The sequence below is a fragment of the Lepisosteus oculatus genome, chromosome 3 (assembly GCF_040954835.1).
Source record: "Lepisosteus oculatus isolate fLepOcu1 chromosome 3, fLepOcu1.hap2, whole genome shotgun sequence".
Lineage (NCBI taxonomy): Eukaryota > Metazoa > Chordata > Actinopteri > Semionotiformes > Lepisosteidae > Lepisosteus > Lepisosteus oculatus.
This window is the reverse complement of record NC_090698.1, coordinates 21,712,321-21,738,169: the sequence shown is the minus strand read 5'-3', so window position 1 is coordinate 21,738,169 and position 25,849 is coordinate 21,712,321. Positions and strand designations below refer to the sequence as shown.

General features: G+C 35.1%; 2 protein-coding genes across 8 annotated transcripts in view; one reads left to right on the top strand and one right to left on the bottom strand.

Annotated features, from left to right (window-relative positions):
- Positions 1 to 10,758, top strand: part of gc (GC vitamin D binding protein) — a 59,825-nt gene extending 49,067 nt beyond the window's left edge. Inside the window, exon 13 of the mRNA XM_069187017.1 lies at positions 10,455 to 10,758. The gene's annotated coding sequence lies outside the window, so the exon portion shown is untranslated. The remainder of the gene's footprint in view (positions 1 to 10,454) is intronic.
- The window catches only part of slc4a4a (solute carrier family 4 member 4a), a 98,928-nt gene continuing 80,475 nt past the window's right edge, over positions 7,397 to 25,849 (bottom strand). For 4 of the 7 annotated variants that reach the window (XM_015339894.2, XM_015339882.2, XM_015339896.2 and 1 more), the window contains 9 exons: positions 24,313 to 24,426; positions 23,174 to 23,335; positions 21,921 to 22,099; positions 19,708 to 19,780; positions 17,667 to 17,735; positions 16,353 to 16,526; positions 15,492 to 15,653; positions 12,383 to 12,459; positions 7,397 to 9,217 (listed from right to left, as the gene is read on the bottom strand). In XM_015339894.2, coding sequence (XP_015195380.1) covers positions 9,112 to 9,217; positions 12,383 to 12,459; positions 15,492 to 15,653; positions 16,353 to 16,526; positions 17,667 to 17,735; positions 19,708 to 19,780; positions 21,921 to 22,099; positions 23,174 to 23,335; positions 24,313 to 24,426 — 1,116 coding nt within the window. In that variant the 3' untranslated portion in view covers positions 7,397 to 9,111. Of the gene's footprint in view, positions 9,218 to 12,382; positions 12,460 to 14,235; positions 14,333 to 15,491; positions 15,654 to 16,352; positions 16,527 to 17,666; positions 17,736 to 19,707; positions 19,781 to 21,920; positions 22,100 to 23,173; positions 23,336 to 24,312; positions 24,427 to 25,849 lie in introns of all 7 variants that reach the window. The other 3 variants (XM_006627127.3, XM_015339888.2, XM_015339903.2) reach the window with 1 other exon arrangement.

Here is a 25,849-nt window from a genome sequence, read left to right as displayed (position 1 = left end):
GTTGCTTTCTTCTAGTTTGGTTCTCTGGTTTCCCTTGGATTCTCGGCTCTCCCCTTCGTCTACGGTTTTGGATTACGGTTTGGCTTTGGCTACTCCCTCTCGGTTTGGATCACTGGCTTCCCTTGGACTCTCGGCTCTCTCCTTCGGCTACGGTATTAGGATCACGACTCGTCTCTGTCGGCTCCCGCAAGTGGGTTCACTACTTGGTTTCGGTTTCACTGACCGAATCCGTAACACATACAGCCTCTTAATGTGACAATTGTGAAACAAAATAATTGCTACAGTAAAAATACAGAAGTCAAACCCATGCTATATATTTAAAGAAAAATAGTTTAAAAGATTCTACAGATTTATATTTTCAAACACTGTTTCATTATTCATGAATCATTATCCTTTTGCTTTCATGAGAACTGGAACATAGATCATTGACGGTATTTATTATCATAAGTCAAAGATGTTAGATTGAAAACTGTGGGAAAAATCACAGACCTTACAGGATCAAAGTAAAGACCAATTTTTAGCAATTAACTGTCTTAGCCTGGAAAATGCTAGATGATTTTAGAGACCTGTCATGACACAATTTAGGTCAATCCTGTCTTGTGACAGGAAAATATTTAGCTTTCAAGGCATTTTGTCTTTAACCCTTGCTTTATATGTCTTATAAGAATTACTGTAAGTTTAATTATACCTGAACCTTTATTCAACCTTATCATATACGTATATATTCTGCTTTTTCACATATATGTATAGCGTAAAACCTGGTTTTCACAAGAGTTGTGCATGGACATAATCAGAGTCTACCAAATGACATTCTGAGGACAGGGGATGAAGAATGATTTAACTAATGTATATTAAGTGCTCCTACCCTGGAGTATATTTTTCCTGAGAGATTTTGCTTTCCACTTCAGTGATTATAGTATTTCTATCATACCAGTTAGATCATTATTAAGTACAAGACAGAAAATGAAGACTGATTGCATGTAACTAAACTTCCGAGATCAACACTGGAAAATTTCATGTCAAAACGAATTTAGCATTTAAGAAAAAGACCAAATCTTTCTAAATAGCTAACAAAAAGCTTGCGCGGTTTTACATTTCGCTTCTTTGTTTGATCTAAATAGTCTCTGAAAGTATAGGCTGACCTTCTCAGCATTTCAAAATGGGTTTCTGGCTGACGTGAATAGAAGCCTTAACTGTCTCGTAAGCAGCCATAGGACACCACCTACAGCGCAGTGTTCTATCTATATATGTCAGCATGATATTACAATATTAAATCCCTAAAAAAGAAAGCCAAAACCTTTCTTTTAGTGCTGAAGGGGATTTTAACCTTAGTTATGCTTATGTTATCCTATTTGTACTGGAATGTGGAAAGAAATGTCATCAGTCTCCTTTTGAATCTGCTTGCATTTTCAGGTTTTTGATAATGTAAGTTTCTTGAATCATACACCTAAACAGGCTTATTACATGTATTTTGAAAATAGAACATTATGTACTCTGTTTGTTACAGTGTGTTCACCTCACATTTGTTGTTTATGTGCAATTCTCTACAAAATGCCCAAATTATTGTAATAAAATCACTGTCAAAACATCTTGCTCTCTCCAGGGACCACTATCCAAAATATTTTACACAAATAAATATATGCCTGTGGAAACAGTGTTCTCTGCCACCTTAATCTGGCAAAGAGTGATGAAAAACCTTGCTATGCTGAAAGTCCTAGGGCCTATCAAACAATCAGGAATGATTCATATCACAATGCAATAATGCATTCCTTCCTTTCTTCTGATTGCTACCTAAGTGTAGTACCGGCCTAACCAACATCAAAGTTTACTTTTTCTCTGAGAAAAACAGATGAAATTCAGGCCTAAAATAGGAGTTTGTGTGATTCATAGTAAAGAGAATTCACAAAGCAAAGCTTGGCTCCAAACCCAGGTCACAGGTATGATATTGGGAAGCATTACCAATGTCATACAAAGTGCACTCAACCATGCCCAGGTACAGTACATGGAAGAAGACGTGGCCTAAAATGTCCTGACAATGACATTATTCCTCAATCTGGAGGGTTATTCTGACTATAGACATGAAGAATGCAGACTCACCCCTGCATTAATAAGCAGACTCTTATTACTCTGCTCTCTTCCCCACTGATAGCTGATGTGTGGTGAGTGTTCTGGCGCGCTATGACTGCCATTGCATCATCCAGGTGGATGCTGCATATTGGTGGTGGTGAAGGGGAGTCCCCATTACCTGTAAAGCGCTTTGAGTGGAGTGTCCAGAAAAGCGCTATATAAGTGTAAGCAATTATTATTATTATTATTATTATTATTATTATTATTATTATTATTATTATTATTATTATTATTATTATTATTACCTTTGGGCTCATAATTTACTTCAACTGTGAGTCGTAAAATCTACCTTCCAAGAGTGAGAAACATAGACCAGTACAGCAAGTCACAGAGACCACTGTGAGGGTTCGAAAATGAATGTTTTATTCCTCAAGTACATTGATTAACCAGAAGTAAATTTAGATTAAATTTACAGGTGGTATTTAAAACTGGCTTTCTACTAGAAGTAATAGCATATTTAAAAGAGAATTGGTGCCTCTGACAGACGCACTGTTCGGCAAGGTGGCTCCATGGGTCTGACTGCATGGAAACCCATGAGGAAGATACTATACAAAGGAGAAGGCTTTATTGCAGAGTTAATAGAGATTCTTCCACTTAAAAGACTATGAAGTGAGGCTTCCCTTTACTATTTTGGCTACAAATGTCCTCAAACCTACCTAAAATCCAATCTCTTTATATACCCAAAACAAGTGTGGGATTAATGTTTTAGAAGCATCACAGGCTCCCTCAAACCAATTTATGTAGACAGGCTTTATTTATTTTCTTGCTTTGCACCCTAGAACATCCAAAGAATGGTTTTGTCAGTTATATTTATTGGTGGAGTCAGATTATGGATCCAAGAGAACTAGCCTTTAACCAAATAGTGATACCTGTAGCTGCTGCTGAATAGCAATTCTGGTAGAAGTATTCAAAGTAAAAAGTAATTTGATTATTTATTTTTTACTCAGAGAAGGTATCTAAGTTATCAGACAGTATTAAAACATGCAAATTCAGAAAGAACTAAAAAAACTGGAAAACATCACTGGCATAGATTGAAACATGATATTTGGACAGCTGCATGTCAATGAAAATAATGTTGATAAGGTCAGCATTGCACATGAAGCTAGTTAATGAGGGACTTGATACACAAGTAAATCCAAACTACCCATTCAAGCCAATCTGGTCATCATGGATTAGATTATTTGTTTCCATCTTCTTAGAAAAACCCTTGCAAATAATTTAATATCTGATTGTGGCAGCAATGATGGACTATAACTACAGTATAGCGATCCACAGGGTCTTTGGCTTTTTAAAAGGAACAATCAAGAATGGAGATGATTTTTATTCTAATGGAAACAGCCATTCTCGGACAGAGCATTACAGGGCTAATTCGATCCCACGCTGTCAGCATCTGTTCAGGTGGAATGCCAACTAATACAGAAGATTTCCACTGCTGCATCAGTTGAGCAGCTACCTTTAATTCCTGTGGAGTTTACTAGGGATTGTAAATTTTCAGCTCTGTTAGTTCAGGAGGTAACTGAGATAGTTTCAATGCGTATAAAATTTTCCTGATCTTTTCCAAGTCTGCACTGGCTTCAGAAATTTAGAGATGCAAATAGCAATCTTGGAAAACTTCATTGATCTGCTCAGATACAAGGACTGGAAATACACAGTTTCTGAGGAAGAAATGGTTTAACACACAGATAAACAACGTTAGTATGATAGTATATTATGTATACAGTATGTTTAAGTTTTCACAATATCAACAACATATTTTTGACCTCCAAGCCCAAATCTAGGCTCCATGAAGTTGCCCCTCTACAAAGAGCACAACTAATGAATCTCACTGATTGTGTGTAGTGGTCTGCTTGTGCCATTGAAAGTAGTGTGCTACTTTCATTACCAAGCTATCACTTTCTGTAAGGTCACAGGAGAATCGAACCAGTCTCATTCATTTGTGTTCCAGCTGTGGCATTAAAAGTAACTGCTGAGCTGCTTTCATCCTTGAGATATAGTGTTTTCACCCACCTTGTAGCTGGGCTAAGTGCTGTCAAACCCCCCAAAAGGACGGATGCTACTTTCAACTGGACAAACTCGCACTAGCAGAGCAGAAATGAATGACACCAGTTTGGTTCTCCAGTGCAGTTGTAAGGGGTTTGGGTGACATTACTGCCTTTGTTTGTACTGTTTGTAGGGAAGCCAGCTTCATGGAGTTCCACACCCAGTGGGATGTGGAAGGTTTTAGAGAGGGAAGCAACATAAATGTATTATAAGAAGAAGTGTTAGATGCCGAATTGAACAGAAATTAAATTCTCCTCCTAAGACAAGTATGCACTCCACACAGTGTACACAATTCTAAGATTTTAAGAATTCTGTAATCTAGACAACATGGATCAAAAACATAAAGTGAATAAACTAAAAGCACAGCTTAATACAATTTAACATTACTGTGACTTTACAGAAACAACCTCTGATTTCATTATTAAAACACCTGCCAGTAATATTACTCTTCAATAAGAACAGCCTTTTTTTATCCTTTGTGCAGAAACCATTGACTTTATAATGCTTATTTTGTAATCTGTGATCATCTTCAAGTGGTTCTGGTGAAATAGAGCAATGTGGACATTGTACAGTGTAAAAATACAAACATTTAGTTCTTTTGATGGGTAAATTCAATAATGGGATTATTTTTGCTTTTGTTGTTCATGAAAAAGAAATGTTTTAATATGGATTTTAGTACATTTATTTTTCATTACATTACATGTATTATTGGTATGTACCAATAACAAAATATTACATACAAAATAAAAAATATTAATGTGATTGGGGACCTATTAGCATTTGATCAAATCAAGGTGTATCAGAAATATTTTTATAGTAAAGAGACAATTGACATGAAGATAATAATTGTTATAATTCCTCTTCCTCTGAATTATGTTCAGAGGAAACATAATTTGCCTACATGGAGATTTTTCTCTCTGTTTGCCTTAAAATCTGAATGTTAAAGGGACAATTGAGATAGTATATTGTTTGCACCTGAAGTCAATTCAGTTCCCTCTTTTGGGTTAAACAAATTGATCGAGCTGAAGCTCTTTATGTTGAAGGGACAAATGTACTGGCTCCTTCCAAATAAAGTACCGAGACAATTGGCTCACACATTGGCTCAAGTCTGTTCTTTATCAGGTGTTGACTGTTGGGTGATTAGGCACCCATAATAGAGTTGTGACCATTCTATCAGTGTGGCTTAGGTTGACTTAGTTTGAACTTTGTAGCTAAAAGACAAACAAAAAATGTGAAGGGCAAAGACTTTTTGTAAGCTGAAATTAAAGAAATTCAGTCAGAAAAATAGCCCAGAAACTGGGCATGCTACAATTAACAGGAATAGTGAAAAAGTCTAACATGTCTAATTATCAATCAACCAAAAATGTTTTTTTTTCACTGTAGGTCCTTATCATGTTGGCCAGGAATCCTCTAAAACAACTGTCTATAAAATTATCAATAACCTGCAAGGGGTGAAGTTGACAAAATCCAACTTCAATGGACTAGAAAGACTTTCACAAAAAAGTGAAAGTGATGGCAGTGCATGATATAATGATAAAACAAATTAGCCATGTTATTTTTCCTGTTTGCTGTAGTTTTAAATAAATCTACAAAATCCACCATAGCTTCCACAGAAATATCAAATAATGTGTTTAATATAATGCAGTGTATTACGGCATAGAAATAGAAATCTACACTATTACAACAATATGTATCTGTACTTATGTACCAAAATATTTTAGATTGTCGGTCCTGTGTTTGAGACAAACCTAATTAGCATCCAGTTGTATTTGAAAACTAGTGTTTATACTAACCTTGAATACAATATCCTCCAATCCGTTGCTATACACACACAGATGGAACTAGCTCATTTATTGCTGTATTGATCCTTTTAATTTAATAAAATGATTGGAACAAAGCTGTGTAATGGAGCAGATGGAATGGTTTCAAGCTCAGTAACCCTCCTGTAAAGAGTATCTTTAACCTGGATCAATGACATTAAAGCAAGAAGATATCACTTGTAAACAGCATGCTATTAATATCCAGTTGTAATAACAATTGTTCCTATTTTAGGCATAAAAAATATAAGAAAACATGGTGAAGTGCTTTAAGTCAGTTTATTTTCAGTATACATTTCATTTGAAAAATATAAATGCTAAAATAAATCATTTCACTTGTTTTTATTCTAAAAAGTCACAATAAAATCAATGAAAAAATATCAATTATTAATATCCTAGAATTAAACGTATGCTTCAAACAGCCTTAGTATATAGAATTTGTACGACATGCTGATATATTTGATTCTCTTTAAATAAACTCCATAAGTGATTTATGTGGTTATAACATTGCCTTATGGTGAAAGTACAGTACACTCAATTGTGCAGAGCTACATTGGTTTGGAAAACAGCTATAAATTAAAGAAATAACACAAGGAATGAACAAAACAGTATGGATTTATAAAAGATAAACATAACTTTAGGGATACATTACAGGTCATCGTAGTAGTTTTTTTTTAATTGTATTTTTATCCCATTTCTACACCATTCTTTATTTTTAAGATTAAGACACAGAAACTTTATTTTTTTTTAGTCCCAAGAGTATAAACTTTAGTAGACAGTGGAATACTTCTTAAAAAAGCTGGAATTACAAATCAACATATAAATTAATAGTTGTTAAAACTAAAACAGCATCATGGGCTGAAACAAAAAGCAAAGATTTGATTCATTTAATGTTTGATCTCATTTGAAAACTTTGCAATTGAACAAAACAAACTAACCCTTCTATAAAATAGCTCAATTGATATATACTGTATTGATAGTTACCTGCATCATCATTTTACTTTACATGTATAAGCCACTTACTGTAGGTAAGCTACTTGGTGCAGAATAAGCGTTACTTCTTATCCAAATACAGTTGGCAATCTGCTGAAACCTCATTTTTAGCATTATTGTGCTTGCAACTGGGGAAAATGTGCTGTTTATAATTGAGCCTGTGTTGGCCATAACAAGAAAACATGAACCTGTAACATGAGTCATGCAGCCGTTTTACAATGTGAAAAATTGGACTAAGCTCAACTGAACGGCAAACTCTTCAGAAATAATGTCACACTGGTGGTACTAAACCCATGGCTTAATCTCCAATGCCATGTTTTCCAAGGACATTCTGAAACGGGAATTACTAAAACATCTAAAAAATAACACTACAGTACATCTCCAAGAATCTTAAAATCGAATTTCAAAAAGCATATGGGAAATGTACCTGAGTATTTCTCCAGATTCAACCCAACTGAACTTGCAGGTGCAGAAACATTTTTTTTAAATTGCAATACATTAGTAGTAACTCAAAATGTCCCCTTTACAGAATGATGTGCCTGTTTCTTTCCCAAGACATACAGTAGGTATCTTTCTGGCAACGTTGTATCACCAAAAACTATTTACAAGGAAAACAAACACATTGTAGGAACATTTCTTTAGATTAAAAATGAAAGATATCTAATACAAATGACTGAATGTTCCTGTTTTGGTTCACAATAGTGAGTGATGACAAGCAAACCGGCTATCTTTTGAGAAATGCCTTTTCAGGGTAGTTATGGAAACATTAAGTGCTGTCCTATATTAAATTTACAGCTTGTTTTTAAGATTGTGTTATAATGCAGCACAAAAGCAGCATGTTATTTATTTTGATGTGGATAAAGTGCACATGTTGCTTTTAAAAATATTATTCCATCTGCAAACAGTTCAGCTTCCAAAAACAAATCAGTTCTTCACAAAATGAACACCAGGTACAGTATTTAAAGGACTGGTCCACTTTTCTGACCCCTCTGTACAGACACTTACAACTTCTGAAGGGTAATACCCATGAGATTTCAAAAACAGAGTACTATTCGGTCTTGCAATGATGCAAGGTGCTTTGGAAAATCTTCAGTACCAGAACTATCAAACACTGGCACACATTTATCTTAGTGAGAGAAGACTTTTGATTCAATACTTCATATGAGATATTCATTGTTTTTTGTTAAACAATCATCAAACAATACTGTATTTAGATCATCACTGTGATTACAAACAGCAATAAAAAGGGCATTAATGCAAACAGATCAGAGAATCATTATCATTAAATCTTCTTACAAATGCTGTAAGCCTGTCACTATTATTTGTATATTACAAATGTTTTTTTATTTCATAATACTTTTAATCTCTTGATTTTTTTTGTTCCAAATGAACTAAAAAAAGACAGAACAAGAATAAAGAATATTAATACTCTATTAAAATCCTATGCTGTGCCCTTTAAAAAAAATATTAAAAAATCAACATAGTATGTTTTACAGAATGCCTGGCATCTAAAAATAAGAGGTAGAGCTACAAAAAAGATCAGATTATTCTTTTCCTGCTACAGGAAAGTTTAATTACAGTAATTTCTTTTTTTAAACAAAGAAAAAAGTTCAGATGAGAAAAATAAAAACAGCAGATTAGGCCTCAAACTCCGTTGCCATGTATATTGAAAAATGACAACATGAACTTCACTAATGCAGGACAGCAGATGACAATGGTGATGTTTTGCATAGTAAAGGATGTAAAAACATTTAATATGAGATGGCAGTGCTTAGTACTGTTTGTGCATGTGTGGAGGAAAACAAAAAAAACAGAAAGATAAACAATTAAGGTTTCTCACACTTAAAAATAATTTCGAGGCATGAAAGTAGCATGGCAACCACAGTGCAAAAGTAAAAACACATCTTTCCTGGGTTATTCAGTTTCAGCTTGTTCTCTTAACAGAAAGCACTAGAGAGGGGAAGACGTCCTTCAGGTTCGTACAAACAATGCTCTGGTCCCTCAATCTTGCTTTCAGGAAAGAACAGAATTCCGGCAGTCTTGATTGCAGAAAGATATAAAGACAGGGTGGAAAGGTTTCTTATGTCTGTGCAAGGATTGGCTAGTTCAGAGAAACAGGCTGGATGTGTGTGCATTACAGTGATGTCTCTGATCCCCGACTCCTCCAGAAGAAGCCATTGTCTTCAGGTTCAAGTTCTATTCTAATCTGAGGCACAGCTTTTATTGGATTTCTTTGCAGCCTGAAAAAGAAAAGTGTCCATTCATCAGCTGTCACAGGTCTTACAAGTGCATTGCAAAATTATCTGCCCCCCTTCAAAAGTACTACCTGTTGCTGTCTGACCTTACAATGAATATAGTTCCAAATAGGACTTTGTTTAGAATCTACTCCAAACTGATCATGCTAAAATGCTTGTGTAAATAATATGACGTTTACAGAGAATTACAAGATTTCACATGCATATTGTACGTTTTGAACCCTTTTGCTATGACAACCCTAAATAATTCCATGTGCAAAATGACAGTTTAAAAGATCACAAAATCTGGGTAACATTCTTGTCTGTGGAAAATCTAAGTTTAATTTGACTTCAAAGTTAATGCATGTGACTCTGTAAATTCTGTAACATATTGAATATGAAGCTACAACTCACATACTAAATGCAAATTGACAATGAAGACCAATGACTATTTGAAACAAATGGATGATAGTGGCAGAGAGGCACTGATCAGGAGATGGTGATTCCTTTGAGTACAGTTAAATTCATCATGAAGAAGTGGATTGTGCATCATACCACCCAGACACTACATAGATCTAGTACATTGATCAAGTCACCTTTCTGAGCAAGCTAGAAACTAGTTAGGGATGCCACTGTGAAGTCAACAGCAACTTCAAAAGTTCTGCTATATACCGTCTACTGTATATGGATGTTTGGTAAGAACGATGTCTTTACAGATTCATCTTTACTCAAGGTTGTGGTAGCGTCTTATGAGGGTGCTTCTCATCGGTAGGGGCTGAGGTTTGTCAGGTTTTGGGGAAAATCAAATGGTGCAAAGTACAGGCAAATACTGAGAAAACCTTGCTTGAGTCACCCAAGGACCTAAAACAGGGTTGAAAATTCATAGTTCAGCAGGACAATGACAAGAAGCACAAAGACAAAACCACAGAGAAGTGGTCTGATCAGAAGAGAGTGGATGTCTTTGAGTGGCCTAGTCATTGTCCTGACTTGAATCCAACAGAAACTTTATGGTGAGGCTTGATAATTGCAGCCCCCAAACTTACAGGGTTAAGAAATGGAGCAATTGGACCAGAAAAAAATGGGAAAAAGTATACCACCCAATTGTACAAAGTTAGCAGAGACCTATTCCCAAAAAAACTGACAGAAGAAATAACTGCCAAAGGTACTTCCACAAGTACCACTTAGGGGGGATAAATACTTGTGCAGTCAATAAATTTCCCTTTGTATATCTTCTTAAATACAGGCACAGTCTCAACGGGCGGAGCGGTGGCTCTGTGGCTAAGGATCTGCGCCTGTGACTGGAAGGTTGCCGGTTCAAATCCCGCGGCCGGCAGAGGAATCCTACTCCGTTGGGCCCCTGAGCAAGGCCCTTAACCCCAGCTGCTCCAGGGGCGCCGTACAATGGCAGACCCTGTGCTCTGAGCCCAAGCTTCTCTCCCTGTTTGTGTGCCTGTGTCTCCATGGAGAAAAGCTGGGGTATGCAAAAAGACGAATTCCTAATGCAAGAAATTGTATAGGGCTAATAAAGAAACATTAAAATAACTGGTTAAATAAATTTTTCTAAAAGAAAGGAATTCCTAAATTAATGTTATGTTAAAGTTTATTCCATAAGTTGTTTTTTTCACTTCATTATTATAGTGTTCATTTTGTAGAAAGGTACTGTATGCATTGCACGGCTGATTAAGGATAATTTCCATACTAATAATAGTAGTCTATCTTATAAAAATATTATATCTAGCTGTAATTTTTCAAAGTTTGAGGATAAAACACCCTCCATGATGATAATTGATCAATGGTATTTTAGAAACAGTCATACAAAACCTATAAACCAAATATTTCAATTTCTAAATAATATAACGACAAAATTATATTTTTGCTATATTATTTATTAATCCCTTATTAACATTAAGTAGTAAAAACATTTTATTCAGTTGTAATATTGAAATGTGGTGGTGAAACTCAATGAAGAAATACATTTCATATTTCCAAATAAAATCAAAGGTAGAACAATAATACAGTCCTCAATTTCAGTCCTCCCAAGCAAAGCTTGGTGCACCTAAACGCTTAAACAGTACTCTACACCAAAATGATCTTATAAAATCTTTTAAAATACTTTTAAGCTCTCTGAGTCTTCCTGTCCTGAGCTCACTGGTAAAGCTTGAAATTGGCTTTCCTAGTGTAAGCCAGCCTGCCCTTGGCTATCTTTGTCTAGAAGATTACCACACAAGATGTGTACATGAAGTGGATCTAAAAAAAGATACTGAATTTTTTTTATCTTGGAGAACAATTTCAATGTTCTTTTAAAATCAATGGATTTTAACTCAGCCCCCACAAGTCAGATAACATGGTTACCGTATATTCAGTAAAAAACACCAAAATGAGAAAAAAACAGGGGAATGACTTGACATTTGAAGAGCTTATTGTTGTCAATACAATTAAAATAATAAGAATTATTATTATTACTGTTGTTGTTTGCGAATGCAATTGCAGGATTTATCTAAGGCCACACTTTAGCAAGATAAACGTCTTCAGTAGTTTACAGTCACATGCTGTGGCCAGCACTCTCATGTTGCAGTTTCATCATCACCTGCCGGATGATGGAGGCAGTTTAAGCTCAAATTCCCCATTTACTGACAAATCTCTGCTCATCTCCAAGGATGATCTGTCATTCAGCTGGAGAGCTCACTGAAAAACTTATTTTCAATAATTTTAAACATTAGTTGTGTTCACATCTCATTTAAAAAAATACAATTTTTAAGGACACTTAAAACTAGACACTACATTTTTTCATTTTTGAATGTTTGAAACCCTTTATTTTTTGTATCATCTGCAAATGATCAAATGCTAACTGTAGCTGAATCTAAACAGTTGATATAAATCGGGACAAGCAACCAAACCTGATTTTATATTATCAGATAGCATTCCTTAAAATAAGTATATGCCTCCCGAGTACATTCCACATATTCTTTCTCACATGTCAGTTTTCCATGAAACGTGACCACTAGCCACCACTGCCTAAATGGACTGTTGCCCTCTCACCCAAGAACTAGCCCTGTTTAAACTGCACTGAACAACTTTATTCCCAGCCTTACTGATTTACTGGAAGAAGCGTGCTGTGTAAAAAAATGCTTCTAGTAATTGTGCATTTTTTTCCACTACAAAATAGATTACCTGGACATGGAGTTGGATTTTAAATAAATCCGCTCAGCATGATGTGTGTCGTTCAAGGAAAGCTGGTGATTTTTCTCCTGTGGAATAGAAGACATATGGTTTCTGATTATGACTTGCATGAATTACTGTCGAGTCTTGTACAGTACATAAGCTCCAGGATCTATTTATGGACTACCCATTCCCTGCTCAGTTTTAATTTATGGACAGTATTCAGAAACATTCTAATAACCACAATTCAGTACTGATTGTACTTCACCAGCATTGTATTTAAATTAATGAAAATGTTATTTTTTAAAAAATAGCTCACTTATGATGGGATAGATTTGTATGACAGATATAATGAGAGGGATTAAACACACAACAAATTAGTATTTGGAAACCAGTAACATAAGGTGCCATTATATATACTCTCAGTATATTTGTTATAATATATTAATAACTTAAATAAAAAAACTGGACATATAATAAGCCCAAGAACTGCTAACTAGAAGTAAAAACATACGAGAGCTTCAGTTTACCAGCCATCCTCTGAATACACGAGATTCATTATAACCTCCACAGTACATTTATACAAGATGACAGTAAATATCCAAGACCCTAAAAATTCTACTGATTAACGTGAAAAGAATTTTACACCCTTCACAAGGACCATTCATGCACATCCTAGACTCTAAACAACCAAACTAGCTGCCCCTGTTACAGCCTTAGTTTCAATAGCCCAGGGGTAAAAAGCAGTGAGGCACTCCCTTCTCACCCCCTGCAATGACAGAATTGCAGCTGGTGGTCTACAAAAGAACTGTAACTTTGGCCCAAATACATCAAGTTCTCCCACTAGGACTTCCAGACTGTCTGAGGCTATTTATCTAAAAGAGAAATATTTCTGGATCCTAAAATAAATCTGAAAAGCAAGTCAGGCCATGACCACCCTACCATAACCTGGTTAATTACCAGAAAGTAAGCTTATTGTGCAATGAATTTTTAAAGTGTCCTGCTTTTCCAATACAATGCAGTTAAAATATACTGTATGAGTAGCATGTTAGTTAATGCAACCATTGTACAGAAAATACAATTTTCCCACTCCTGTAAATTATCTGCTATTTCTACATAGATCTTGTAATCCAATCAAAAGAAAAACAAATCTGAAAAGTGAATATCATGCATTACATAGGTAAAAAATACAATGCCTAGTCACAGTATATTGCTTAGGCTGTACACAGAATGTCCTGCACTTACTGTAACTCACGTAGCTATTTATGTTCATATCTAGTTTCAAAATAAGAAATGTAAGCAAATGAAGAAGAATTTTTGTTTCCACTATGCTATGTCATAAAACAAATATATTTTTAATCATTTGAACCTTGTGTACAACAGAAGAGGTTTCTTTCCTTCTAGTCATTTATTTGTACACTGCAGAAACACCTACTCTTAACACAACATGTCCAGTATATAGCCAATCAAATATACAGTATAGGCAACTTTGAGTAAATGTACTTTTCAATGATATCTTTCAATGAGTCACAGAATGACATTGCTTCTGATACTTTTATTTGCTTAGATTTTTTAAAAGGCAGAATTAAGCTTTGAATGGGATTAATGGTACACGGAAAAAAAAGTATGGTTAGTAAGACCAAAACAATCTTGGTGGAATTTCAGTCAAACAGTATGATTGAAGAGTTAGCAACAGAGTTGACCTAATAAGAGTCCAGAAAAAAGGGAGTTAGTCTAAGAGAAAAAGTAGACATCACAAAACCAGACAAGCAATGTGTGAGCAGCTCATGGAAAAAAAAATTCAAACACAGAAAATGAGTTACTAGACAAGGGAGCAGAGAATTGGATAAGGCTCTGCTACTCACTGTCTGATGTTTTGCTATCACTTAAGAAGGGTTCCTGTTCCATCATGTCCATGGGAATTTTAATGCTGGGAACATTTTCAGGATATGGAAAATCGGACTGTGGAGGAAACGGGTAGAAATCTTAGAAAATAAAACATCTGCATTCACATTGCTAGCTTGAAAATCGGGTCTTCTATTACACATTCAGGAACACAACTGTGAGAAAAAGATTAATCATCTTATAGAAGGCACTGTACTTAATCTTGTATGGCACAGAAAATGTTAAAATAGCAGAAAACAACAAAAGCCTGGAAAGAGTAGGTCTTCCTCTGCTTTTTAAATGTGTTTAACAAAATGAACACAAACACATTCTGATCTGAATGAAACAAATGTTGGTCCTGAAGATTATTTCCATTCTGGCAGAGTTGATAAAACCCCAGATGCTTATTGGAAATGTAAATAAAAGATGCTGGATTTGATTCACACAATGTACAATACGACAGGGATCTGGAGGCCTGGAGGACAGGTCTCTTCAAAGAACCAGCACCTGAAGAGCTGGAAGAAGATGTTTTTTGTCCTATGAAGTCAATAATGAATACATTTAGGAAATTAAGATCTGAATTGGAATGAAAATGTGCAGACATACAATTCTTTAGGATTTTCTTAGATTGCTTTTTTCTGGGTACTTTTATCCCATCCCCTAAAATTGTTTTTCGTACTGTGTAAAGATGTATTTTCTAATTTAGTTATGCAGACCAAGCAATCAGTCTCCAGTGTCTTTTTTTCCAAATTCTGCCTAGTTTTAGAGGGATAATAATCCTTTCTGGTGAAACAAGCCAAACACATATTAAATCAAAGTCATAAATGGTTTCATGAGAAAACACTACACTTCATCATATGGATGCGTAACCAGTTGAACTTGTAGATCCCAGTAGGGTTTACTGTATATTGGTTTAATAACTGTCAGCCTTCTGTTAACTAAAAGAGAAAGATTTGTAATGACCTAACCTGAATTAAGTTGTTTATATTTTCAAAACGTCAACATGACATTCGGTTTGGCACAAGCCTCCAAAAATGCTTAAGCTTGAACAGTCAGAATTACTCTTTCAGGAATACCCAGCTCAGCGCTAAAGTTATCTAACACAGCTTTGAAGAAAAGGCCATCCCGTAATCCATTAATCCACGGATAAGTAAAAATGTTACACCTACAAAAGCTTTTTAATCCATTTCCTTTTACATACAATGCACTGACCCCTTTAAAATAATAAATTGCTCACATCATCAAGGTCACTGTCTATGCTTCCCTTCTTCTTCTTCTTTTTCTTCTCATCCTCCTTCTTCTTCTTATCCTTTTCAGGAATCACATCATCCAGGAAGCTCAGATCATGCTGTGAGAAGAGGTAGTCCATAGCCTTTCTCACAGCCACTAAGGCAAGGATCTGTGGAGGGCAACACCTTGAAGTATTAGAGCCCAACAAAAAAATGTGACAGCTTGTCAAAATGAAGGGGCAAAACAGAACTGTTTCAGCTGTTGAGTCTCACACATGGAGAAGAGAGATCGCTTTATTGGCCATATACAATTTCTTTCATTAGGAATGTGTCTTTTCACATACCCCAACTTGCTCTCCATGAGACACAGACAGGGAGAGAAGCTTGGGGTCAGAGTGCAGGATCAGCCATTTATGCGGCGTCCCTGGAGCAGTTGGGGTTAAGGCCTTGCTCAGGGGCCCAACAGAGTAGGATTTTTACAGCCAGTGCAGATCCACACTCAAAACAACAGTTCATTATAATTCCAATGAACAATAATTCCAAGGTTTCTTCTAATGACTCTGATCAAGTCATCATGTCATGCCATTGTATATTCAATTTGTTACTTCTAAATTTATCTAATTCAGTAGAGGTTTAATAGTCTTTTACATTAACTTCCCTTAGTAGGTTAAGTAGAAATTCAAAATGACAAACATAACTTCAAAGTTGAAGTTGAATTCAAATCCTACAATACACTGCGTGTATGTGCAAAACCAAATTAGTTCCAACGGTGCACAGTGGCCTTTATTTGGCAAAGTGTTGAGTGAAATGGAACAGGTTTGTGGCTTCTAGGAAGCTGGAAAGGAGGTGTGCCCTTACGCAGGACTTACCATGACTGGGAAAATAATAGCAGCCACGGTTGACTTGAGAATCCAGAGCAAGGCCAGACAGAGCACCTGAATAAAGGTGAACAAATGCACTCGACGCAATGGGACATGCCGAAGGTAGATAAAGTCAGGCTGATGTTTCGCTGGCATTAAAAGCAGTTGCAGGCGGTCCATGAACTATAACAAAACAAATTCTACACTCAATTCAACTAGTCACAAAATGAGGGATCTAAAGATTTTTTTACAAAGTTTAACAGAGCTGTGAATTTTCTCTTTGCAAGAAAGTTTAGTCTCAATCATCTCAATGGCAAATAACACACTGAATGTGCCATAATAAAAAAATAACCTTTTTTCAACATTTAGCTTTGAGTTATGACAAATATATCAAGCCAACACTTCACAAGCAGATTCGCAAAATGTTATTAAAAAAATATTAATGTCTAATAAAGATTTGATCTTTATTAATCAAATCACATTTGATTGTACTGTAAGTACTCTCTAAGAAAATGTACAATTGAAATTGTGACTTCTAAAACTTCTCTACAAAGCTATGATACAATACACTTCCTTTTTCTTTTAACAATTAAATTAAGTATTGCCTGCAAAACCTTTCTAACTTTTAAAATGAACCATTTTGTAATGGTATTTTATTCTGAAGGGAAGCTAGTTATTTCTTGTGTGCTTCTCTGGTTGTTAAGGTCAAAAAGCACTTGTTATCAGAGGTTCAAGACCCAGTTTTTTTTTTCAAAATCAAACTACATATTTTTATGGAACAAGTAATAGGTTTATTCCATGCTAAAAAGAGAAGAAAGAAAACACAACGTTTCGGCCGTGGAGCCTCCAATTACCACCAATTACTTGTTCCTTTGCAGCCCACACATGCTGATGCAGCTACCCACCTGAACTACTAGAGGACATATAATTATTCTGTGAAGGTAGAATATATAGCCAAAATTAATGTCATTAGTCATGGATATTAACCATTAATCAGCAAAATGGCTGTAAATAATAAATAAATAAGTTCCTTTGCTGAAAATGATGTTAATAATTTACGTTTGTTTCAAAAGGAAATTAAAAATGTAACAATGTGTGATAAAGGTTTCGCTCAAGAGATGTAGATGATGTTTATTCTGCGAGCACCACTGGTGTTTTCAACACTGAAGTTATATTAAGCACATTAAAGAAAGACATGCACTGATCATTTTTGCCAAGACAAGCCTGGCTTGACTAAATTCACTGGTTGCCTGGTTAATGATTATTCACCCCTGTGTAACCTCTATTCAAACACCTTTATACATTTGCCTTCTAATAACTCACCTGTACTCCATTCAGGGAAGCAACACCCATGTAAAGGAAAACTCCATACAGCACAGGCATTGGAATGAACTTAATAAAAGAGAATATTTCAAAGTTAAAATAACATAGCCAGAAATTAACATAGGTAAAGTACAAAATGTGTCCTCTTTGTATTTTAAATTGGCATACATCTCAGAAAACTGAAATTGCTTTATTCAGATGTTCATACTGCTTTTAGGGAAAGGAAATTTCATTTTTTTTCCAAAGAAAATATTTTTTTAGGAGTTAGGAATCATGCAAAACTGAAAATTAAGGTGCGGGTAATTTCTTTACACTTTCATATTATTTTCTCTGCCTTTCTTTCTCTCAAATTTATATAATTTGTAAATGTATAATTTAAAACAATTTTACACCTTTATTCAGTATCCCTATATAGTTTCTTTTGCATTACTTTTCCTATCCATCTAAATTTAATTTGACCACATATACAGTATATAAGATATTAAAGCAAATAACCACTGTGTTATATCATTATTTATACAATACATTCTGTAATATAACTATTTTACATTTGGTTAAAGGTGTCACAAAGTGTACTGGGAAGGCTATCCCTTTTTGTAACTGGGCATCCTTGATCATTAACTAAACACCATTGGCATGCCCTTATTCACCACCTACTGTACTGTATATACGTAGCATCAAGATCAGCTTGTTCATATTACCCATGCAATTGAGAAAAGCCCTAAAAACCCTCTGTAATCTCAGCTGACTGGGAACATACTGTAATTACAGACAAATCTTAGCATACCAAAAGTGTGCTAGGGAACACACCTTTCAAATAAACAGAAATTCTTACTGTGTCATTTACAAAATGGTTAATTGTTTTCTTTTACATCTGAAGATAATCCATGACAATATTTACTAAATGAATGGATATTTAGTTATTTATTCACTTCTAATAAAACCCAAGCCCCAAAGAAAAATAAATGTTATTAAAAAGTCAAAGGAGCACCATTTGTGAGACACAATAAGAATCAATCACATTTTAAAATCTGAAATAAGCATCTTAGGGTTATTACAAATGAGGCCACTGATCACTTGCTTACACTCAAATGGTTTATTATGGGACCAATGAAACGTTTTATGTAATGTCAAATTTTCGTACTGTATGTCAAGCCATGTGTAACCTGGGGAGAGGGTGTATTACAAAACACAAGCATGTAAAAAAGTGGAATATCCAACTCAGGAGGACAAATACTGTACATCCATGCAAAAAAACTAAAAACAGAAACGAAATAAAGTAAAAATAATTGACTTGTTCTGCAGGCTATATGAATAATGTGTATAATTAAGATGATCTCATCTTAGTAAATTGTCAACTCAGTAAATTGAGCTTGCCACTAGGAGGCAGACACGACTTCACAATGTGAGATGTAATCTTCATGTCTTGGGTCTACAGCTCTTGAAAAGTCATAATATCTTCAGGTTTTTCTTATAGCTCAGCTCTGAGTGACTGAATTACAACAGTCAGTTACTTAAACAGGAGACATTAATATGTTTTTCAAATCTCTGATTCTTGACCCTTCACTGATATTTATAAATCCTGCAGAACTATTGTTCTCCAATACCAAGTCCTCTCTTACAGTTATGCACATTGAAATGTCCACTATTAGTTTTTTTTCCCTAAGCCCTTTTAAAATTTAAAGAGCTTTTTGTCCAAATTTAACAAGAACAAAAAACAAATGTTTTTATGAGGAAAGATAAACCTAAACCTTTGTTTTCCCAGACACTTAATAAGATTTGTCAATTAATTTCAGTTAATTAAGACTAACACATAAAGCAACTACTCTGACACTGGCAAAAGCATTTCCGTTTAAATAGGTTATAATTAATACTTGCATTACTGTTGTTTTTTTAAAAGCTAAAAAACTAGGCCTGTATTGTGAGCAAACATTTGAACTACAGAACACTGCACATCTTTGTCTTGATTCTCCTAATTTTGCACGTGATTTTGCACTTCCCTAAAGATAATTCCCACTAATAAATAACAAAATCAGTGTACCTTCAGCATTGGAGACATGAAGACAGACACACCCGTCAGAATGAAGACAACGAATCCTGTAACCCTTTGTTCTCTGAAAATACACACAGTTTTGTTCACCAAACCTGCCATGATTTTGTATTCTCTTTCTGAAACAAAACAAAGTTGTTCAACTGTATTTCAGGATTTTTTTAAAAACTTACTGAGCACTCTAACTGCTATGAAGCTGCACATTGTGCCATTTTCAATTCCTTTGATGTTTAAACCATTTTGAAAAAAAAACTGCCCCGCTTTAATCAGATGTTTTAATCTTTTCGATCTCAAAGTGAAAGCATGCATATATGCCAAAGAAAATAAATTACCACTTGCAATGATATTAGTATGAGAACAATTCTTGTACCCAACAGCTAAGACCCAGATGTTTGTAGGTTTAATTCACTCCAACATCCGATAGAAAATACATGGATTTACACAGTTAACTACCGTCAAAATACTCTTAGCATTGTAATCGCAAACATAACAATACAATAAATAACTGTACTTTGTTTATTTTTGTACCAAACTGAACCTGATTAGAGAAATATGAAGATGGCCTTTTGTAAAAGCATTCATAAATCTTTGTTGTTTATTATGAAACAACTGCATGGAAATGAAGTCTTTTAACATTAAAAACACAAACGACATAGAGGTACTGTGTATTCCTGATTGAGCTACATGTAAATGTATCTAAGGACATCCTAAACTGTTGGGAGCAGCTTTTAACACAAGCAGCCTGATACACTGTACTGTACATTTACTATATGTTTATTAAATTGTTATGATAAACTGAAATTTCCACACATCGTCTTTTACCAAACACTGGGAATGGCAGGAAAAGAAAAGCATCTCATCTCTTCATTTTTGTGCATTAAATATACCATACGCTTTTGATTTGCAAACTTCATTGTGCTTCATAACAATGGCCTAGTTTGTTGATTTTGCCAAGTGATCTGTTCAGCTGCCTCATGACCTAATAGGGGGTAGTTAAGATTATTAATCTAGTTTTCATGCCTGTGCTCAGTTGCTCACCTAAAGCAAGAGTAACTCAGACCAACTCACTAGTATTACAGATTATCAGGCAATAAAGACCGTGCTGAAAAACTACGTGATAGAACTGTGAGGGGGACTCCTCCCTCTGGAAAATAAAATAGCAATACCTCCACCCCTGGAAGAATCCCAGAATTTGTGAAATTGTGAAAGACCACAGACATATGAAACACTGGTGGCACTACTGCTTGAATTTAATTTAGTACAATATTTTACATTGAAATAAGAAAAATTGTATTTAAACCAATACTGATACATACAGTACAATAGGCATAAATATGTTGTTCAACCAATAGCGTTATTTTGGGGTATCAGTAAACCTACTACTTACATAAAGAGATTTAAGGTTTGTTAGAAAGAAGAACTACATCAAGAAGGAAAGAGTAGCTTTTGCAAAAATAATAACTACAAAATGTAAAAACATTCTTCAGCAAAGCCATGTGGTCACGGAAGTCAAAATAAAGCCATTAGAAAAATATGTGGTAAAGAAATAAAGTAAGAGTGCCTGTAATGTGTTTTAAAAGATACTTTGAATATAATGTAAAAAGCTAGACAAAAGTCCTGTGAACCAAACACATGCAGTACTGATTTATATTTTTCAGTACATCTACAGTAATACTTTTTTTTTAAAATACTTTTTTTTTTTCATAAAACCATAATTTTTCTTTCTTCACACTGTACTTTAGATGCAAACAAGTAGCCTTTTCTTGCATCTTTGGTTTTTAATATCAAATATTCTAATAAAATAAGAAATTCTGAAAACCACCTGATTAATTATTGTAGACAATGCATGTGTATACACAAACATTATTGAAAAGCTGGTCTCTGTCCCCGATAACACTGGCTTGGAAGGATTCTAAGAAACCTTCTAATGTACTGTATGTGGTTTTACAGTACAGAATACAGTATGTGCAGTCACATCTTGGATTCAAAAAGGCACAACACTGAGAACTTAAACCACACAGTCGAAACAAATGTGACTCTGCTACAACAAAAGGTCCTTTGATGCAAAGGATTTGATAACTCAGTAGAGTGACAGGGCCAATGGCGCACAATAAGCAAACCTGGAAACAATATCTGGAAGTCATAGTCAAAACTTTTTTAAAGCCGATTTTGTAAAAAAAAATAAATTAAATCACTCTGCCTACCTTACTCCCAAAAACTTGGGCTGTTCTCCTGGAGCTGACGTTTCAGTTTCCATCTTCAAGCTATCAATGTGTGCAATTGAGATTACAGTAGCAGCTACATACCATGGGAGTGCCATAAATGAGCACACAATCATAATAATGGCTACCCAGAAGAGATCCAGGTGGTACCCAGCACCTTTCTGTAAGAGGAGAAATAAAAATGTATCCTCAATATAAACATAAATAGTTACCCATGAAATAAAATAACAAAAGGGTCACAACCATCTAGTGAGTTTCCTGACTTAATGGCTTTTTTGTCTCAAAACTACAATAGTATGCAATAAACTAAATTGTTATAGTAAGCGCTAAAACATGCAATTCTCAGAATCTTCTCTGTGTCTTTATATGATGAAAAGCAAAAATTTTATTTTTAAAACAATAACCTGCAGTATTAAAAATAACTCAATAAGAATTTTACACATATTCCAGTTCATCAGGCCTTGATAGTGACCCTGCTGCATTAAGACTTCAGAGATGCTGAAAACAGGCAAGGCTAACCTGCCTCACAATCCCAACATTGTACTGTTCTGCCAAATCATCCCAGATATAGTGAGTGATGAACACAAGGGAATTGGATCTATTGCAGAGTCGCAAAAAACAAACAAATCTATTGCTACAGTAAGACCAGCCATAAAAGGCAGCACTACCACTTAACCTCCATTCAAGGCCTGCATTCCCCTTATGTGATCAATAAAGTATCTGTCTATTCTTTCAAACTACACATTAGAGAAATATAAAATACTTCACTTTTAACTTTGTATTTTTTCTTTTCCATTCAAACTGAGTGCAAGCATTACTTTATATGAATGATGAGTTTCTACATAACTGTGTAGAGTAATTGTTAACCACTAGAAAACACATTTTTTTAGTTAAAATCAGTCATGCCTACACACATTTATTTATAAAATGCAAGTTCTTATAGTAGTTCTTCTTTCTCACAACCTATGTTTGTGATTTTTTGTAAGGTAAAATATATGCCTCAGGGGTGCTGTTTTTTATGTTTTCCAATTTCAAAGAATGTTTCAAAGAACAAACGTGATATAAGTTTATCTGAAAGAAAAAGATACACCTAAACAGTCAACACAAAGGTTTGAAAACAAAATGACATCTTTAGCCTACAGTACATGTGTTTCCTGTGTCCAAGAATTTGTTCTTTAAGCACTGCAAGGCCATTCTGTCTAAGCCTGCAGAGCTTTCAAGTCCGACTGACCCACCTTGAGCTTGTGTTCTTTCCTGTTGACAATGACAGCAGTGATCTGCTGGTCCATGAAGATGAGGATGGTCACTAACAGGGCAGGGACACCAGCAGCCAGGTACACCCACCAGGGGTTCTCTCCAAACGGGAAGACAAACCATCCTCTGTTGGGACTTGTTGGCTGAAAACGCCAAGCAGAAAACATCAAACACCAACACAACCCCCAATCGTCTCAACTACAGTGTAAAACCTTCTAAATAAAAACATAATCATACTGTTTAAGAACCTTCATTTTTGTGGGTCATACAGTAATATGCACTTTTATTGCCATTATTAACATGTTTAATTTATGGTTCCTATAAATATTTTACTATCCAATGATATTACCTGATGAGATTTGATGACATTGAAACCATTTTCAAGAAAAGCTTATTTAGGGGTGTATAGTTTATGTTTTTTACTGTGATTACATGACACTCAAAATCAAGGACATGATTTCCTTCATACTACTTAAGATTTAAACCCTTTTGTAACTGACAATATAAATCAATATGGCCTTAGTTGTACCCAATATCAAATTCCTTTTTTAAAAACTTGTCTTCGTGTTATTTGATATATAGAACTTCCAAGACCAAAAAATAAAAAGAGGAACAGTGTCTGGGTTACAGGAAATATAAATCTGTTTCTATGGTATTTGTGGTGGATTTATGTAAATTCAGTGGTAATTTAATCCAAAACACTCTAGTGCTAAAATACTTAGCAAATTCCTGCAGTAAATTTGAGTACACAAAACTCTACTCTTTTACCACCTGCATGGAAGGGCCGTTCAGTAGCAATCTTTGCATATTAGATTAAGTATATTTTTCAAGACAAAGTAACTTTCTAAACAATCTCATTCAAAATTCAAATTTGCTGCACCTCCTCTAATTCTAAATGAATTAAGAATCAGCCAGCTGTGCACAATATGTTTTGACTATTTTAAAAAATACCACTTTCAAGTTTTGTTCTTTTAAGCATTTAGAAGCACTGAATAGTTTAGTAAATAAAAATATCTTCTCAATAGCAAAACCATTACACTCAGCATGTTGAAAATATATGGTCTTGGAATGTGAAAGTGAATTGTTTAAATACACATACAGTAAATAGCAAGTCCCATACCTTGAATTCACTTGGCACAATGAGTTTTGGTGTATCCACTCCAACCAGTGCATCCACTCCACAGAAAATCAGGATAGCCAGAATAATGGCAAAATCACTGATCAGCTTTCTAACCTGGAATGAAAGCCAATATCACCTTTTATCCAATGCAAGGCATTAACTGAAAAGCAGCACAGTTTTTATCAGTTTCTGTAATGTTAACTAACATTTCAAACATACCCAGGTATAAAACAATTTTCAAAAACTATAATTTACAGATTAGTAGGAAAGAAGACTGATGTTCTATTCTCTAACAGAGAAATCAGAGGGGGTTAAAATAATGTGCATTTTTTCCAGGATTGTAAATGTATTTGTTCATTTCCATTCAAAGTCTGCGTGAGCAATAACTTATAGGCCCAGAACACACACTATTTGGAGCAATTCCTTTTGCTTTTCATGTGAATTATTTTAGCATTTTGATCCCAAATGCGACAAAAATAACAATTCCTCAGCCAACATTAATCTAATTAACCCATCCTCCACAGCAGTATTCCCCTCCAGGTTTCTACTTAATGGCTCCTACAGTATATGGTCAAACAGCTCAATGGAGCCCCCATACAATAAGGCTTTGACTGTGTCCTGCATCAGCAGGCTGACCCTGGGGCACCACACCGGCACCATGAATCCTAGCAGTCTGAAGGTCCCTATACATCATATCTGAAGGACGTCACTATACTGAGGCATTAGGACCCACATAGACCGCAGAGTGAGCATCCCCTGCCGGCCTCACTAATACCACTTCCAGCAGCAACCTTAGTTTTTCCCAGGAGGTCTCCCATCCAGTTACTGACCAGGCTCACATCTGCTTAGCTTCAGTGGGTTGCCAGTTGTAAGTTGCAGGGTGATACAGTATGACTGCAGGCCATAATGTCAATTACAATTTTTGGCAAAAGCCATATTCCTGCTGCTGCCAGAGGCCCAGACTAGAGTCATCATCCTGCGAGAGTATTAAATGTAACAGGGAATATTCCTATTTAGAATAAAGGACAAGCATGAAAATACTTTTTTTTCCAGAATTTAACAATCTCTGGTGTACAAATGTGCCTGCTGGCCACAGTGTGCTTATCTTTTAAAAAAAAAAAATAAGTATGCAACAATGGTATAAACTACAGAACCTTCTTCAATGGCTATATCATGTTAAGCAAAAACAGGACTACACTGTGTCCAAAGAGAAAAAATCTCGAGAGGGATGTCGTTAATGCCAGGTATTTTACCCTTCGTCATGCCATGATCCTTCTCCTTTAGCTCAGAAAGATATATTATTGCCTCTAACACAACTGTCTCAGCTGTAGGAAAACAAAGAACCTAAGCAAGAGTTCTGACAATTAGGATTTTTTTGTTGCTCAAGATGGAAATATGAGAGCAAGAATCTACATGAGTAAAAAACTGCTTAACATGTAACTTCATTAAGGATGGGTTCAAATCCATGTAGTTTAACAGCCAAGACCTCATTTGGTGTTGCTACAGTATGTATCTTTTAAGAAAACAAAAGTTAAAA